This window comes from Nematostella vectensis, chromosome 10 (assembly GCF_932526225.1).
Source record: "Nematostella vectensis chromosome 10, jaNemVect1.1, whole genome shotgun sequence".
Lineage (NCBI taxonomy): Eukaryota > Metazoa > Cnidaria > Anthozoa > Actiniaria > Edwardsiidae > Nematostella > Nematostella vectensis.
Window position 1 is genome coordinate 4,786,909 of NC_064043.1, and position 15,533 is coordinate 4,802,441.

Consider the following 15,533-nt stretch of genomic DNA (forward strand, 5'->3'; position numbering starts at 1 on the left):
ATGGCAGAAAGACGATGGTGGCGCACACATCTATTGGTGTACCCCCAAAATGTGGTAGCATGTGCTGAAATCATGTGTGTGTGTTGTCGTAGACTTGCCACCATGGTAATTATGAATGTCCTGATAATCACCCAAGATACTGAGACAAACCTACATAGGGTACAGAGAGTAAGGGGGGACAATAGTATGCCAGTAACCGTGGCCTTTATATGGTCTAGGACTTACTCTTGTTTCATGTTCACAGATAATATAATATTGATCCCCATATTCAACCTAAATGTCTCATTTTATTTATGATCTGCATACCAAATAATCTTAGTAGGTGTTCAGGTCCGTATATTCGTGATGGCATGGTCTTGCATGTGGCAGGTAGCAGTCCACTGGTTATCGGCAGTGAAGAGCAGGTTGAAGACAGAGACAGGTTATGGCGGGGCTGGGCGGGAGGGTCGCTTGGAACTTCCTCAATGCTGTGCACTTTCTGCAATAAGAGAATAACACTGAGGTCAGGGTATATTGCCATGCTATGCAGCTTTTTAAGGGAAAAAGTTTCTTGATACAATGATGCACATTTTCAGACCCCTCCCATATCGATTATTTCATGGTATCAAAGAACCACTGAGATACCCTTTTAACAGGTGGTGATGCCAGGAGATCTGGAGTAGATGATGTTGATGACACCATAGCTGACTGTGAACCCTCTGTTTCTGACTGGACACTCTGGCTTGATGGGTCTTCCTGCTCTGTGAATGTCTGGTCAGATGAGGTTTCATCAGGTGCTTGTGTTGGGTGATTTCTCAGGGTGCGGCGGCGTGAAGATCTCCCTATAGTCCAACAAAAAGTGTGATTAACTAGTTTGCAGTGTACTTTATGGAGACAGACTAAAGGGGTTTGTATTTCTGTAAAAAACAGCATAAAAATACTTGCTACTGTATGTAAGCTAACAGGAAAAAATATGACAAAGAGCCTGACAAATCAGATGGTTGCAAAGGAGACTAACACATTCTAAGCCAAAGGTATTACACAGTAACTACTGTACATAAAAACTTTTGGATCCATAACTACAACAGCACGCAGCACTCACTTTCCCTCTCCTTCTGATTGCTTGTACTACTAGTATTATTTAATGATGCCTCAGTGGAAGAACTGACAACTCCACACTTCTCATCTGCTGGTGCTTGCTCTGCCACAGGCCTCTGGGGCCCATTTGACTGTCCTAGTGGGTCAGGGTTAACTTGCATAGCTGCATAGTACTGTTCACGCTCAAAATTATACAGCAGAAGTGTGGGCAGAGTGAAATCAAAGTAGATCCTTAGTCCATCCAGTACTTCCCTTATAAGGTTGCAGCTGAAGGAAAGAGCATCACAGACATACATAGAAAGTCATGAATATTTATCAATTAATAGAGTGATAATGTTCACAAAGAGTCAAAGGCAAACACTTTCTAATCAGTCATGGTAAGTTGATCTGGTAAGGAAGATGGTATTTACTCAATAATTCAAAAAATTAAAAAAATAAAATGGGCATGATCCTTTTCTATTATGGAAGTCATCAAAACTTCACTATAATTAAGCCTTCTCAAAACACACTGGCTATAGGCTCAACAAGCTGCCTTCTCTGGAGGTTTGACCCTCTCCATCCATACAGAAATTATATTATTTTTGTTTTGTTAGTGACAAGAAAAAAGAAACCTTCAATACCCAAACCACTTCCAACCTCAACGTGGCCTGTTCCTCACAATCTTTTTGAGAAGGCTAATCATCATGTGCAGTTTTTTTCTCAGCATAAAATATCTGATTCTCAAATTTGTAATAACCTTTCTTCTGGCTGTGTTAGTTTGCAGTGCGAAAAATATTCCTCTAAAACGTCATAGACACAAGGATGCCTTGGCAGTTTGATGAGCTGTGAACAAGAAAAGAAAACATTGTGAGAATTCTTAGCATGATAGCATGTATGGTCAGGACTTCTCCAAAAGCATTCCAAGTCATTCAAAAACATTTTCTGCATAGAAAAAAAATGATAAAAGGTCAGAGATTTGGAATCCCCCAGGCATTGACACAAAAAATGAGCATAAGATGAAGCGTGGTTCTTGAATTCAGTTAAAATTTCTACTTAGTTTAGCATTTTTATTATTTGAACAGTAGTAAAAGATTGTCGTTACAAGATGGCAGTCTCTAGTCAATTTTTATTATGCAACAGCAGCCCAGGGAAATACAGAGAAAAGAGGCCTCTGCTAGCAGGGAAATTATGCAGTGACATGTATCCCAATTTTAGAAAAATTAAAGAGGCTCTGTGAGGCAAACCGTGAACGCAAATTTATTTTTCTAGTTATTTTCTTGCCTACATAAAAGTTATACAGGATACTGAACAAAGCATGAACACATCAGATATGCTAAGAGTACATAGAAATGGCCTTAAACTTTTTTTCTTTTCGATGTCATGACACACCAAAACAGTATAATTAATTATTATTTTAATATATTTTTTTAAAAACCACTATCAGTGGGAATCGAACCCAGGTCGCTCCCAGAGACGAATCAGCAAGTACTAAAAGAAAGAGAATTAAAAGCTTTGCTAGCATTTTACTTGTTTTGTTTGCAAACTAACAGCTTGAATTGGACTGAACCATAGAAGACCGATTGATGTCAGTGACGAAGGCGCATGCGCACGCTCAACCCACATGGAAGACTTTTCTGAAGAAACTAGCTTACTTTACGGTTGTACTAAAGAATGACTGTAGCCATCACAGGTCAAAGACATAGCCCTTTTATAGTACAAGGCTTTAACCAGAAGTTGAACACCGGAAGTATATATATGATCTAAGGATTGCTGTGTTGCTAAAGCACAGAAAGACCACAAAAAGTTTACGGATGATCGTTCTGACCATCCAACCATCCAGAAGTCCCTCCAATAACTTGTAAATACTTTGCAAGCATTCCCGAGTTAAAAATGGACTTGCTAACCAATAAGAGAGACCCAAAGAATGCGAGTGGACTTAAAATCACCTTTTTCTTCCTCTTGATCAGGTAACAGTCATCTTCAAGTTTTAACTTCAACTGGCTTGGAATCTCAATCTCAACTTTTGGAAGATCAGACTGTCAACAAACAAACACTTTCTTTTAAAAAAATATACATTCAAAACAAGATAAAGGTCTTAAAGGGTTTTTATTTTAACCTTTTATAATCTTGGTAGGAGTGGGAGTCCACATTTACCCAATGTGAAATAATTTATTGTCATCGGCATGCTTGGCTGTATAAAACCCCATACTATTAAAGGTACTGTATATGGTTTAAGAGGATTTACCTGATTTGAAGTAATATCATCAGTTGGAGTAGTTGTTTCCTGGTCGACAGGTGTTGTTGAGGTGCTGGTTCTCTGTTGCTTTCTTTTTTTCTGATACCTGTTAAATAAGTGACATAGTCAAAAAATCTAATTAAAAACAAAGCATTTTAAAAAGAGCATTTTCAAGTATTGGGAGATCTATCAGACCAAGAACAAAGGACGATTTTTTCTTTTATTAGGACAGTCTCATGCTGTAAAATATAAAATTGTCCTACGTTATATGGTATGCAAAGATAGATATAGGTATAGATACATATTCATTACTGTTTCAAAATGCCACAAGGGCACATTTGACTTATTTATAAAAAAAAATATGATTTCTAGGTTGTTTTTCATTGTATGATTTGTTTATATGTATCTATATTTCGTGTTATAAATGTAGTTTTGTGGATTTTGAAAGAGAAGGATGGGGGGTCAAACAAGTTTTCGGGTTTCTCCTGGGGGTCATCATAAGTTTGATGTTGACAAAAGGGGGGTTGTACAGAAAACTTAAGTGGAGTGGCGTTGAATACCCCCCGCCATAAATAATGAACACTCCCTAATTAATAATGATAAGATCTTTGAGATTTGAGCATACTTCAGGGCATTCTCATGAAGCTTTGCTTTGAGGGCTTGATTGGCTTCAGAATTCTTTAGAACACTTTCCTCCACAACCCAACGATCCCAGCTGAAACAGATTGCAACAAATATCAGTAATATTCATATTGCTGTATAAATAAAACACTCCCAAATTTTCCACAATCACTTTATAACCACTATTTTTCGCTCTTTAATAAGTCAACACTTTGCAAGGAAACGGTGCAATTTTTTATCCTGTGTATTTTACATTTTGGCTATGTGCATGATGTTGGTACCCACTGGCTTAACAAACGCAGATTTTGCCTGGTGGCGTCCATTTTTACACCCACTACTGTCCAATAGGCACGCACGTTAACAACACCTCGAGGCCCGCAAGCGTGCCTTTTCCTCGCTGATGTCTCTTGGAGCCCGCTTGTGTCTTACAAAGGCCGGCCAGGTGTTTATGTTCAAGTAATGCCAACTGAAGTCCGCTCAATGCCCGCTAGCGTCCATACGGCCCGCTGCCATTCACAAGGCCCGCTTCTCACCCTCTAGGGTCCATATAGCCCGTTGTTTTCCGTTTAATGCCCGCTTACTTCCAGAAAGCCCGCTACCGTCCGTTCAATGCCCGCTAGCGTCCATAAGGCCCGCTGCCATCCACACAGCCCAATTCTTTTGTTGTTATCATTATCTTACAAGGTGTGAATAAGATAATGTACTGTCTGTCTAGCTGATTCATTTCATTTTTAGATGTTGTTGTAATCTTATACAGAGTGTATAAGGTAATGTATTGTCTGTCTAGGCTGATGTGAAATGACTTTTTCAAGCTCTTGCTGTCTAGTAAAGTGCAATGCTCTCCAAAGCTAGACAGACAGTACATTATCTTATTCACACCTTGTAAGATAAAGATATCAACAAAAGAAATGAATCCTTTCACCTTACTAAAAAGGCTTGCTAGCGGGCGAGTAGCGGGCATTTGTCGAGGCACGCTAGCGGGCGTTGAGCGGGGGTATCTTGAAGGCACGCTAGCGGGCGAGTAGCGGGCATTTGTCGAGGCACACTAGTGGGCGTTAAGCGGGCGTATCTTGAAGGCACGCTAGCGGGCAAGTAGCGGGCCTGACTTAGAAGGCACGCTAGCGGGCGAGTAGCGGGCATTTGTCGAGGCACACTAGTGGGCGTTAAGCGGGGGTATCTTGAAGGCACGCTAGCGGGCGAGTAGCGGGGGTATCTTGAAGGCACGCTAGCGGGCAAGTAGCGGGGGTATCTTGAAGGCACGCTAGCGGGCAAGTAGCGGGGGTATCTTGAAGGCACGCTAGCGGGCAAGTAGCGGGGGTATCTTGAAGGCATGCTAGCGGGCAAGTAGCGGGGGTATCTTGAAGGCACGCTAGCGGGCAAGTAGCGGGGGTATCTTGAAGGCACGCTAGCGGGCAAGTAGCGGGGGTATCTTGAAGGCACGCTAGCGGGCAAGTAGCGGGGGTATCTTGAAGGCACGCTAGCGGGCAAGTAGCGGGCCTGTCTTAGAAGGCACGCAAAGGGGCATAATAGCGAGCAATCGTCAAGGCACAGTAGCGTGTGTTTAGCGGGCTTTAGAGGCATGTCAGCGGGTCTGCATTTGAAAAGGACGTTAGCGGGCCTCCTTTACATTACAGTCCAGCGGTCAGTACGTAATAAAGCGTCTAATGCAATTAAATCTGCAAAGTATAAATTCTACAATAGCTGTTTTGAAGAAAATAAATCCAATCCTAAAGGAGTCTGGAAAATTATCAAATCGCTTATGGGTACTGATGAGAAAACAGAAAAACGCTCCACTTGTAATCTGAGTGCCAATGATTTTAATGTACATTTTACATCCATTGCTGATAGCTTGAGAAATCTACTACCAAGTGTACCATTTGACATCTCAAAGCTGGAGCACTTTGTACTTTCCAGAAAGGACCCTGAAACTGTTTTCTCGATACCGCGAATCCCTATTGGTTTTACAATTAATTGTCTTCAAACTTTGAACTTAAGGAAAGCTATGGGTATCGATAAATTCAGTGCAAAGATTCTTAAGCTGGCGGCACCTATTATTGCACCCTCAATTTCAAAGCTGATGAACTACTCTATCGAAAGTTCCGAGTTTCCAAAACGATGGAAAACGGCCAAAGTTACCCCTTTATATAAATCTGGTGATCATATGGACAAGAGTAACTACCGCCCTATATCCGTCTTGCCCATCCTGTCTAAGCTTCTTGAGAGACATGTTCACAATCATTTTTATGATTATCTTGTCGAAAACAAATTATTATATGCAAGTCAATCTGGGTTCCGCAGGCATCATGGAACTGAGACAGCATTAATTAAAGTAGTAGATAATCTCCTCTTTCAATTGGATAAGAACTGTGTAAGTGGTATGCTCCTTATTGATTATCGAAAGGCTTTTGACATGGTTGACCATATTATCTTGATGTCAAAGCTGAAAGCCTATGGTTTAGACAAGAACACTACGTCATGGTTTGAATCCTATCTACGAGGAAGGCGACAATTTGTTTCTATTGACGGCGTGGACTCAGATCTTTCTGTTATACAACATGGAGTTCCTCAAGGAAGCATTCTTGGCCCTTTGCTTTTTGTTTTATTCATCAACGATCTTCCTTTTCATATTAGTTCACCTAAAGTGAAGATAGATCTTTATGCGGATGATACTACTATCTCGTTTTCAACCGATGTCAATAATACTTCCAATTTAGAGAACACTCTTAATTCAGTGATGAGGGATGTGGAAGTATGGACCAATTGCAACAAACTTCCAATAAATGAGACGAAGTCAAAATCACTACTTGTGACTGGTAAACGCCTTGGAGAGAAAGCACCACACAGTAAATTATCCATTTCGACATCTAATGGAAACACCCTTGAATCAGTGGAATCAGTAAGACTCCTTGGACTGGATGTGGACAGTAAATTGACCTTTTCGGATCACGCTGAAAGGACATACAAGAAAATTGCAGGAAGAATCGGCGTACTAAATAAGATCAAAGGTTGTCTACCCCTCAAACAAAGAACAAATTTCTATAATGCCATGATCAAACCTTTGTTTAGCTATGCTGGGACTGTTTGGCAAACAGCATCAACTAAGGATTGTTTGTCAAGATTTCTAACTCTACAAAAAAGAGCTGCACGTCTAATACTCAACGCTGAACCCAGAGCACCCTCAGTACCGTTGTTTAATAAGCTTCAATGGCTGCCTTTCTATCTGGACAATCACATCTCAATGTGTTCTATTCTCTTTAAAAGGCTACAACTGATGGTGCCCGAATATCTAATTGAAACTCTTAAGCTGAACAATACACTTCATAATAGAAATACTCGTTTCTCAGGACTGAATTTTATAACTCCAAAGTATACTAGAAAAACCGAAGGTGGGAAAACGTTTACAGTAAATGCCATCCATAAATGGAACAATTTAGAAGCCAGCATAAAGAAACTGCCTAATATAAGCTCTTTTAAGAACGCTCTCCGTCATAAATATCTTAATGAACAATTACTTTTAAATCATTTTAATATTTCGAATTAACTCATATTTTATTTTCTTTATTTAAAATTTTTTTTTTTTTTTTTTTTTTTTTTCTCCTTTTGGTCTGGGTGGGAATAGTATTTTTATAATTTGTATTGTAAATAGAGATTATATATATATATATATATATATATATATATATATATATATATATATATATATATATATTTTATATTGTATTATTTGTATGTATGAGTTTTGAGGGCCACAAGTTTACTAGTGTACTACACTATTAAGTACCACCCTCTGTAAATAAAGTTATTATTATTATTATTATTATAAGAGAGAATGGTAGCAGGCCTGTAGAGGGCATTTTCATCGGGTAAAGGTATTCGTTTTGGGGAAAACATAATTGTGAGGGGGACAAATGGTCAGGCCTTGCTAAATCAGTCCCATTAAACGACTAAATTTTTATTGACATTCGTAGTCAAACATATGTCGATTTCTATTGTACATGATTTATGCATCAAATAACATTAGAAAATACAACTATTTAAGATCTCCCGAAGTGTACTTTAGAGGGGGACAAATGGTCAGGCCTAAGAAAATCTGCAATAACAAAAAATATTACAAAAAAAAACACAAAAAATTTGGGTAATGTCAATCCAAAATATGTTAAAGACCTTTAAATACAACATTAATAAGGTACATTATTTCCGATTATTTGTAAGGCAACTTTGATGATGTTACACACGCTTTTGTCTTTTTGCTCAATTGGAGCGACGTTGTCTAATATGCTTTAGCATATTGTTTTTCAAAAAAATTCCGAGCGTAAATTGGTGCGTTTTAGAGTGGGTACCAACATCATGCACATAGCCTTTTATGATTTTTTATTGTGGGTATTTCTCAGAGCTAGTTGAGTTAAGGTTACGGGGTGCCTTCAACCTGTGGGACGCCGAAAAACCCAAAGTGTTGAGGAAAAATGTCAATACATGAGTTAGATTAAATCGAATATGCTCAAGTTATATGAGGTTGTAAAGCTTAATAAATGGGAAATACAATAATCCTTTTTGATTCTAGGTTTGATGAAATGCTTTATTTTTAAACGGGTTTTCATCACACACTTGTTTTTAGTTAATCACATCCCTTAAAACCCCTAATGTGCCTAAACTATCCGGCAGATCTTTACGTTTTATGGCTTATGTCAATGACCATATATACACCTATCAAACTGTGTTCGGCTTTGTGCCAAATTTTGCGGTCATAGCTCTTATACTTTACACACATTAGGGTTTTGAAGTTAAGGAATGCATGTGAATTCAACGCCAAGAAAATCTAGGTTGAAAGTTTTTGGAGAGTGCAAAACCTACTTGAGTTATCTGTCAACGAGGTGATCATATCAACAGCTCTAGATAAACAGCCCATCCAATGAGAGGTGAAAACCAAGTCATTACGGGGAATTTCGAATTTCGCCATGAGAAAAACAAGTGACAAGCAAGAATTCCTGCACATATGGGGAAGACAAGGAAAAGCTGTGCTCACGCGAAGCCAAGAAAGCGCAGCTGAGACCGGTAGCAAATAAGGCCGGTTTTTCACGACTCTACTAGACAAATAGTAACTAAAGATTTCGTCTTAGGGACAAGGTCATAACAATCGGCCAAGCTAGGGACCCGATTTAGGGGGTGGGGTATGACCCGTGGCCACCCACCATTTTGGAGATGGGGGGGGTATGGAAGCCCGCCGGTAACCTTCAACCCAATGATGGCGGGGGAAGGGAGGGGAGGGGGTATGACAACCTTACAAGACCGACCAATGGCGATGACGGTGGGTGGGGAATGACCCGCTGCCACCCACTATTTTGGGGATGGGGGGTATGGAAGCCCGCCGGTAACCTTACGACCTGATGAGGCAGAAGGGGGGGTGTATGACAACCTTATGTGACCGACCGATGGTGATGACAGGGGGGGAAGGCAGCCCGCCGATTACGACAGATACACCAATTCAGGGAGGGTATGGAGCGCTTCCACTGGCAAATAGATTCCCATTTGAGGCAACTTTCCATGCATAGGCTCTATTCGCACTAAGCAAATGTTTATTTGTTTTGACAAAAAAAAAAACTGTCAACGCTAGCGGGAAACGTGCGAATGCGTTTGTTCGACCAGGACATTTTTCAACGATCTTCAAAGGCTACGCTGGCCTGTTCTGGAGGCGGCCAGAACTAGGTTAAACGTCAAGTTTTCCAATTAATACCAAGCTTTACTTGAGCAGTAGTGGTTGTTCATGATATTCATAGAATAAATTTACTACCAGTAAGGCGATGAGTTGTGCAAATATATGATCAAACGTAAACAAATTCTGCAACTCGGCTTTTTCGCGTGAGAAAAAGTCTAATTTTGAATGACCTCTTAGTGCGAATGCGATTTACAATCGATCGGCCAGGACAAAATTTGGCTGGCTGTTTGTCGTCCCGGCCAGACAAACTATGTCCTCAAAGTGCATTTAGGCCCATAGCCAAGATAAAAATGCACATCTCCACCAGCAACCATATAATTACGAATCAAATAACTTTGATGTTGATACAATGACAATGGCTCAGCATGCCAGTTGCGCTACACGTCAGGAAATTTAATAAGTTGTCCAGATAATGGCCTTGTAAATTGCCATGTCATATGTAATTACACCTGAGTTTTATTATTTATAATCACATAAGGTCTAATAAGGTCTTACTGATATAAATGATAAGTATGATTAACCATACTGCAGGTGAGTAGTATTCTACCAAAGCAGACAAGGCTAGCCTAGCCGGACACTTACGGTAAAGATCCTGGCTCACTGAAAGGGTGAGAGCGAGTTCAGAGCGACTCATGGTGGAATTACTATTTTTATTTTGGGGCAATACAAATAGAGAATCTAAGAGAATCTAAGAGTAGGGGCAAAGAAAGTAGCTGTTATTTACTCATTCTTTTTGATTGAACAATACTGACACAATTTCGAGCCTGATCCCAGATTGGTTCCCATATCTTTTCATGATAACTGAAATTAATTGTTAGTTAGATAATCGAAAACCAGTTAAAGACAGTACATGATTTTCAACATTCTCTACATGTGACTGGGAAGCCATTCAAGATTTCGGTACTGGGTTCATTCACTGTTACTGTTAACTCATCCATATTCAATAGGTGATTCGACCAATCGGATGACCCTCTTTAGACATGTGAGTAGGCTTTTACATAGGCAAGTCACCAGCGATATAACTGTGTGGTAAAATCCTCACGTGGCCGAACCAGTTTCAAATCCTTGCACTTTCTCTAAATCAATTACAAAACAGCGATATGCTGCTCTTTTGCCGGATCCTTATTTTCTCTTACTATTTTCCATTTCGTGTAATTTCTGATCGACTTTGGATTACACAGTCTTCCAAAGTATTTTTGATCTTCAGTCTCAGGAGTTTGGCGGTATAAACTGCGACTTCAGAGGCATGTTGTTGTGAACTCAACAGCACTCGATGAATGCTGAATTCATTACATTTCAACAAAATTTGTTTCATTGTCTTCTCTGTGTCTACTGTAGTTATCTGGATTCCCAGGAACGCAACATGCATACTTTCGACTTTTCATCTAATCAATGAAGTACTATTTTAGGCATTGAGTGCTCTTGAGTATATTTTTAATTCACTGATGGACTAGCTTTGATTCCCTGATGAACATAGACTTTGTGTTTCCAACTCGATTGGTCAAAGCGCCTATTGAAATTGGGTGAGTTAATCGTAACAGTGGAACTGGGCCACTGGACTTAGCACTGAATTCCGGAAATGGCTTCCCAGTCACACTTAACATTCGCGTCACATGTTTTATCGGGTACGAAATTTTATACCCGATAAAACACTGCTACTACTGCTCGTGTTTTAAATAGTACATCGATACTAAGTGAAGGGAAATTTCTTGCTGAACATTCTATTTATTGTGTATCAGCCTTACAAACGAAAGCCATCAGCGGAAATAAAGAAAACCACAGATTATACCTGGCACAACGCAAAAGCGATAATTGCCGATAAGAGTTGCCGCAGAGTGTCGCTGTCCTGGGAAATCTTTACATAAAATCTACAGTAGATATCTTAAAGAGCAGCTGAAAATATCTGTAATTTGAGCCGTGTCGCGTATTGTCCCGAAATAAACATAATCATTCCACCATGAGTCGCCCTGAACTCGCTCGCATCCTTTCAGTGAGCCAGGATCCTATTACCACAAGTGTCCGACGTCAGCTATGCTAGCCTTGTCTGCTTTGGTAGAATACTATTCGCCTTCACTATGGTTGATCATACTAATCAATGTCATTATAACTGTTAATAAACGGGACGGTTTTCCGTGGAAAAGAGGTTTACCCCTCGGAACCAAGTATAATAGAGAATTATACCATACGTGATTATAGATAATAAAGCGCTTTTGACCTTTCAAACGAGGCGCTATGAACCGCCGCCGCCTGGTAAATAAGTAACATGACCCTGAGCGCACGTTTTTTTTCCTTTCCCATATATAAAATAATAGAGCAGGCAAGACAAGTTACTAGGGACAGTGATGATGGATCCGACCTTATCAAAACAAATCCAACCACCAACGTCCTCAGCTGGGACTGCTTTGGACTTGTCATCACAAGGGAAATGTACACAAAAGCGGCAGAGAACCTATTTGATAAAATGCTTTAGCTGACTTTGACGGGGCTTTTCTATTGAATTTTATTGAAGGCAAGAATGAAACTTTGAATTTAACTATAAAATCAGTCTGATCTCTGTGTTGCATTCGTTAATGGCACATGGTGTCGCAAAGTGAGTTCGCCGAAGTCCAGTCAATAAATAACTTGACAATTTGCTGGAGAAACGATAATTTTTGTGTTCCTGCACTTGCAACACATGTATTGAGATGAAAGCCATTGTGATCTCAATCAATTTCCTCTAATCATCTCCGTCTTAAGCAAGCATTTTTGCCTTTGGAGCTGAACTCAAGCTTAGTTCAACATCAATAATAGGACACAAAGGACTATTTATTGTTATATAGCCCTCCTGAAATATGTGAAATTTGCTATCTAAAATTTGTACTCAGGGAGTAAGAAACTTTATTTTAGTTAGCTGAGAGACATGATTGACTCATTTTTAGTGAATGAAGATGAAACGTATTTCAGAGCTCTACATTTTTTTTCCGTTTAGAGTGTCATTAAAGATTTGTAGTCGCCGCGAAGCTTGGAGCCTCTTGTACCCAGGGTATTAGAGCGAAAGTATATACGCCAAAGTTATTAGCGATACGGATCGATTCTCAGTCTTTGCCGTTTGCCGCTCCTCTCTTCTCCCGGGACCCCACGCTCGTTCCATACTTGAGAATAAATCTTTTGTTTTAACAAAACGAATAATCATGGAAAAACTTTGCGAAATTTATGACACACACCGCATCCGTATAAGAATTGTTGGTTTCACAATGATGACGTTAATCTGTTGGACGTGTATCAAATGGCAAAAGCACTGTCCAATGTGTAATTCCGACCTACTGTTTCAACGTAATTAGCTTAATTAACTTTTTTATTGATCAGCAAGGAGTCTAAAGGCCACAATGACTTACAAAATCGCGTACTGCAAAAGGAGACTATATACCATGAAACGGTCGCGACCCAAATATACGGATTGTGATTGGCTCGTATAGACAGTGTATGTTGCAACAACTGTGTGTGTGTGTGGGAGGGGGGGTTATACAGCCCGCCACCACTGAAGTTGTGGGGGGGGGGGTATTACCCGCCACTAGCAACCTATTTTAAAAGTCGGGTCCCTAGCTTGAATGGTTCCTCGTCACCATGTGGGGGGGGGGGGGGGGGTCATCACCCGCCACCCATCAACCTTTTTTTGAAGGTCGGGTCCCTAGTTTGGAGAATTGTTTTGACCTCGTCCCTTAATGTTTTGATTTTGGAAACAATGAGGCCTTCTTCGCTGATAACCTTGAAGCAGGTTGTAGGGTCAAACTAATACAAGAGAAGCCAACAAGAAGATTGTCCTTTTCGCTTTTAGCGAGATCTTTCATTTAGTCTTCACCCTCATTTTACACTTGAGACGACCCCATGCAGACTTCCGCCTTTTTCGTTTATCCATCTATTATATATTTCCTAACTGAATTTGAGATTTTTTAAGTCACAATTTATAGGTAAAAACAGTATGCTAATTAACTATAACCGAACATCCCCCGGATGTAGGGGGAACACAGGGTTCCAGTAAGTGATAAGAAGATTAAAGGATTAAAACACCTTGATGCTCACACAGTCTTCAAGCAAAATTCGTTTTTTCTTATTATATCGAGAAGATAATAAAAATCCAAACATCTTTCTTTGCTATAATAAAGGTAATGTAGTAGGAAATTTAAAGATGCAAAAATATTTTTTTCGAAAAAAATTTTCACTTCAAGGCACCCCGTAACCTTAAAAGTAAGTTAGTATCAGTCAGCGAGTTTTTATTGACAGTTTTTTTATTAGGAATTTGTTACTCAGTTTGCCGATTGGGAATCCTAAGCTCAAGATGACAAAACATCGAAACTTGAAAAGTGCAGTAAGCATTTGACACGAATGGTGATAAGTTACCTCTTATTCCAGCCATTGAAGTGGATGAAGTACTCTGGTACCTTTTTGCCTTTCTCGTCTTTTGTGATGTCTACTTCCAGAACCTGAAAATGTTCATTTATTTACCTATTGAATGGTCTTATTAAAGACGAAAATTTTGCAGAATCGACTACCAGTTTTTGGTGAACAATTTGGTAGGTATAAGTGTATTTTGATTGATTCTTTAGAATAAATCTCAAAATACAATAGCCAAACATATCGTAAATCCAAGTGAATGCATCAAAAAGACAAACCTTTGCTTCATAAAGGACTCTGGCTTTGGTAGGATCGGGTTCATAGCAAAGAACTGTATCTCCTTGTTCGTGTTTCGGTGTTGGAAGACTACGAGTAGCATGGCCCGCCATTTTTGTTGTTTCTAGCAATCTACTTGGTGTATGGTGTGTCGAGTAGAACCACAGGTACCCCGAGCCAAATCGTTTCCACAACGTGACATGCACCGTCGTAGGTCTTATCCCCCCTATCCCCCTCCCCTTGGTCAGTGTGTTCCTACTTGTCTCCCGCGGACTCGTACTGGCACTCACCCTGCCCTCCCACAAAGAATAAATTGTTTGTGTTTCCCACGGACCATTATCGGTAACTTCCCTATATGTCAGGCGCTCAGTTGCTTGTTACGAGCGTCCGTATATTCCGTTTTTTTTTTTTTTTCTAAATATTTTTATTCTCAGGGTCCTGTTTTTCCAGGTAACCGATTTGTTACACTCGGGCATCCTGTGGCATAATTCGGTTTGTCATGATGACTCAAATATTACGTCATCATGATTCGGACCCGAAAATAGTTCGCTGTGTAATAATGTAAATCTGGCGTATTACGCCGTGCTATTATATAAAAGCAGGTAGTTCTCAAACGATTGGCCAAAATCTACTTTGTAGATATTATAATAGCGCTATTCGACGCCAAGGAGACACACAGGGTCAAGAAAACAAGCAAGAACTAACGACGATCAAAATTCATGATGGCCGTTCACATAAAAGCTTATCTCAACGCTGGCACCGAAGAGGAAGAGATTCGTCGCTTTTCCGCTGACGAGGGCGCAGCTACGAGCTTCTTGTGGTTACAAGAAAAGATCAAGAGCCTTTTTCCGCCCATTCAAGGTCGGGAAGTCGAGATCTCCTGGCACGATGAAGACGGTGAAGTTGTGCGCCTTTCGAGTGACGAAGAGTTGACGATGGCGCTGTGTAGCAAGGCCGACGATGTCCTCTATGTGTACGTGAAAATGGCCAACGACGGCGACCAGGAGGACGATGAGGCAACAGAGGACACCGGCAGAGGTTTAGGGCCTTGGGGACGTGCTCGAGGTATGAGGAGGAACACGATGTGCCCGAGGGGAGGTATGTTTGGTTGTTTTCCGAGACGCGGGGGCATGTTTGGCCCTGGAGGCCCAGTGCTTGGTGGCCCAAGGGTTGGTATGATGGGTGAAAGGGCAGGAATGCATGGCCCAAGGGATGGTATGATGGCTGGTAGGGGTGGCCCAAGGGTTGGTATGATGGCTG

General features: G+C 40.4%; 1 protein-coding gene across 1 annotated transcript in view; it reads right to left on the minus strand.

The window, feature by feature from the left end:
* The window catches only part of LOC5510236 (chromatin modification-related protein EAF3), a 16,179-nt gene extending 1,688 nt beyond the window's left edge, over positions 1–14,491 (minus strand). Inside the window, exons 1-9 of the mRNA XM_001630679.3 lie at positions 14,276–14,491; positions 14,004–14,086; positions 3,918–4,007; positions 3,302–3,398; positions 3,003–3,092; positions 1,814–1,899; positions 1,082–1,344; positions 625–821; positions 307–478 (exon numbers count right to left, since the gene is read on the minus strand). Coding sequence (XP_001630729.3) covers positions 307–478; positions 625–821; positions 1,082–1,344; positions 1,814–1,899; positions 3,003–3,092; positions 3,302–3,398; positions 3,918–4,007; positions 14,004–14,086; positions 14,276–14,386 — 1,189 coding nt within the window. The 5' untranslated portion in view covers positions 14,387–14,491. The remainder of the gene's footprint in view (positions 1–306; positions 479–624; positions 822–1,081; positions 1,345–1,813; positions 1,900–3,002; positions 3,093–3,301; positions 3,399–3,917; positions 4,008–14,003; positions 14,087–14,275) is intronic.
* Between the last annotated feature and the right edge of the window lie 1,042 nt (positions 14,492–15,533).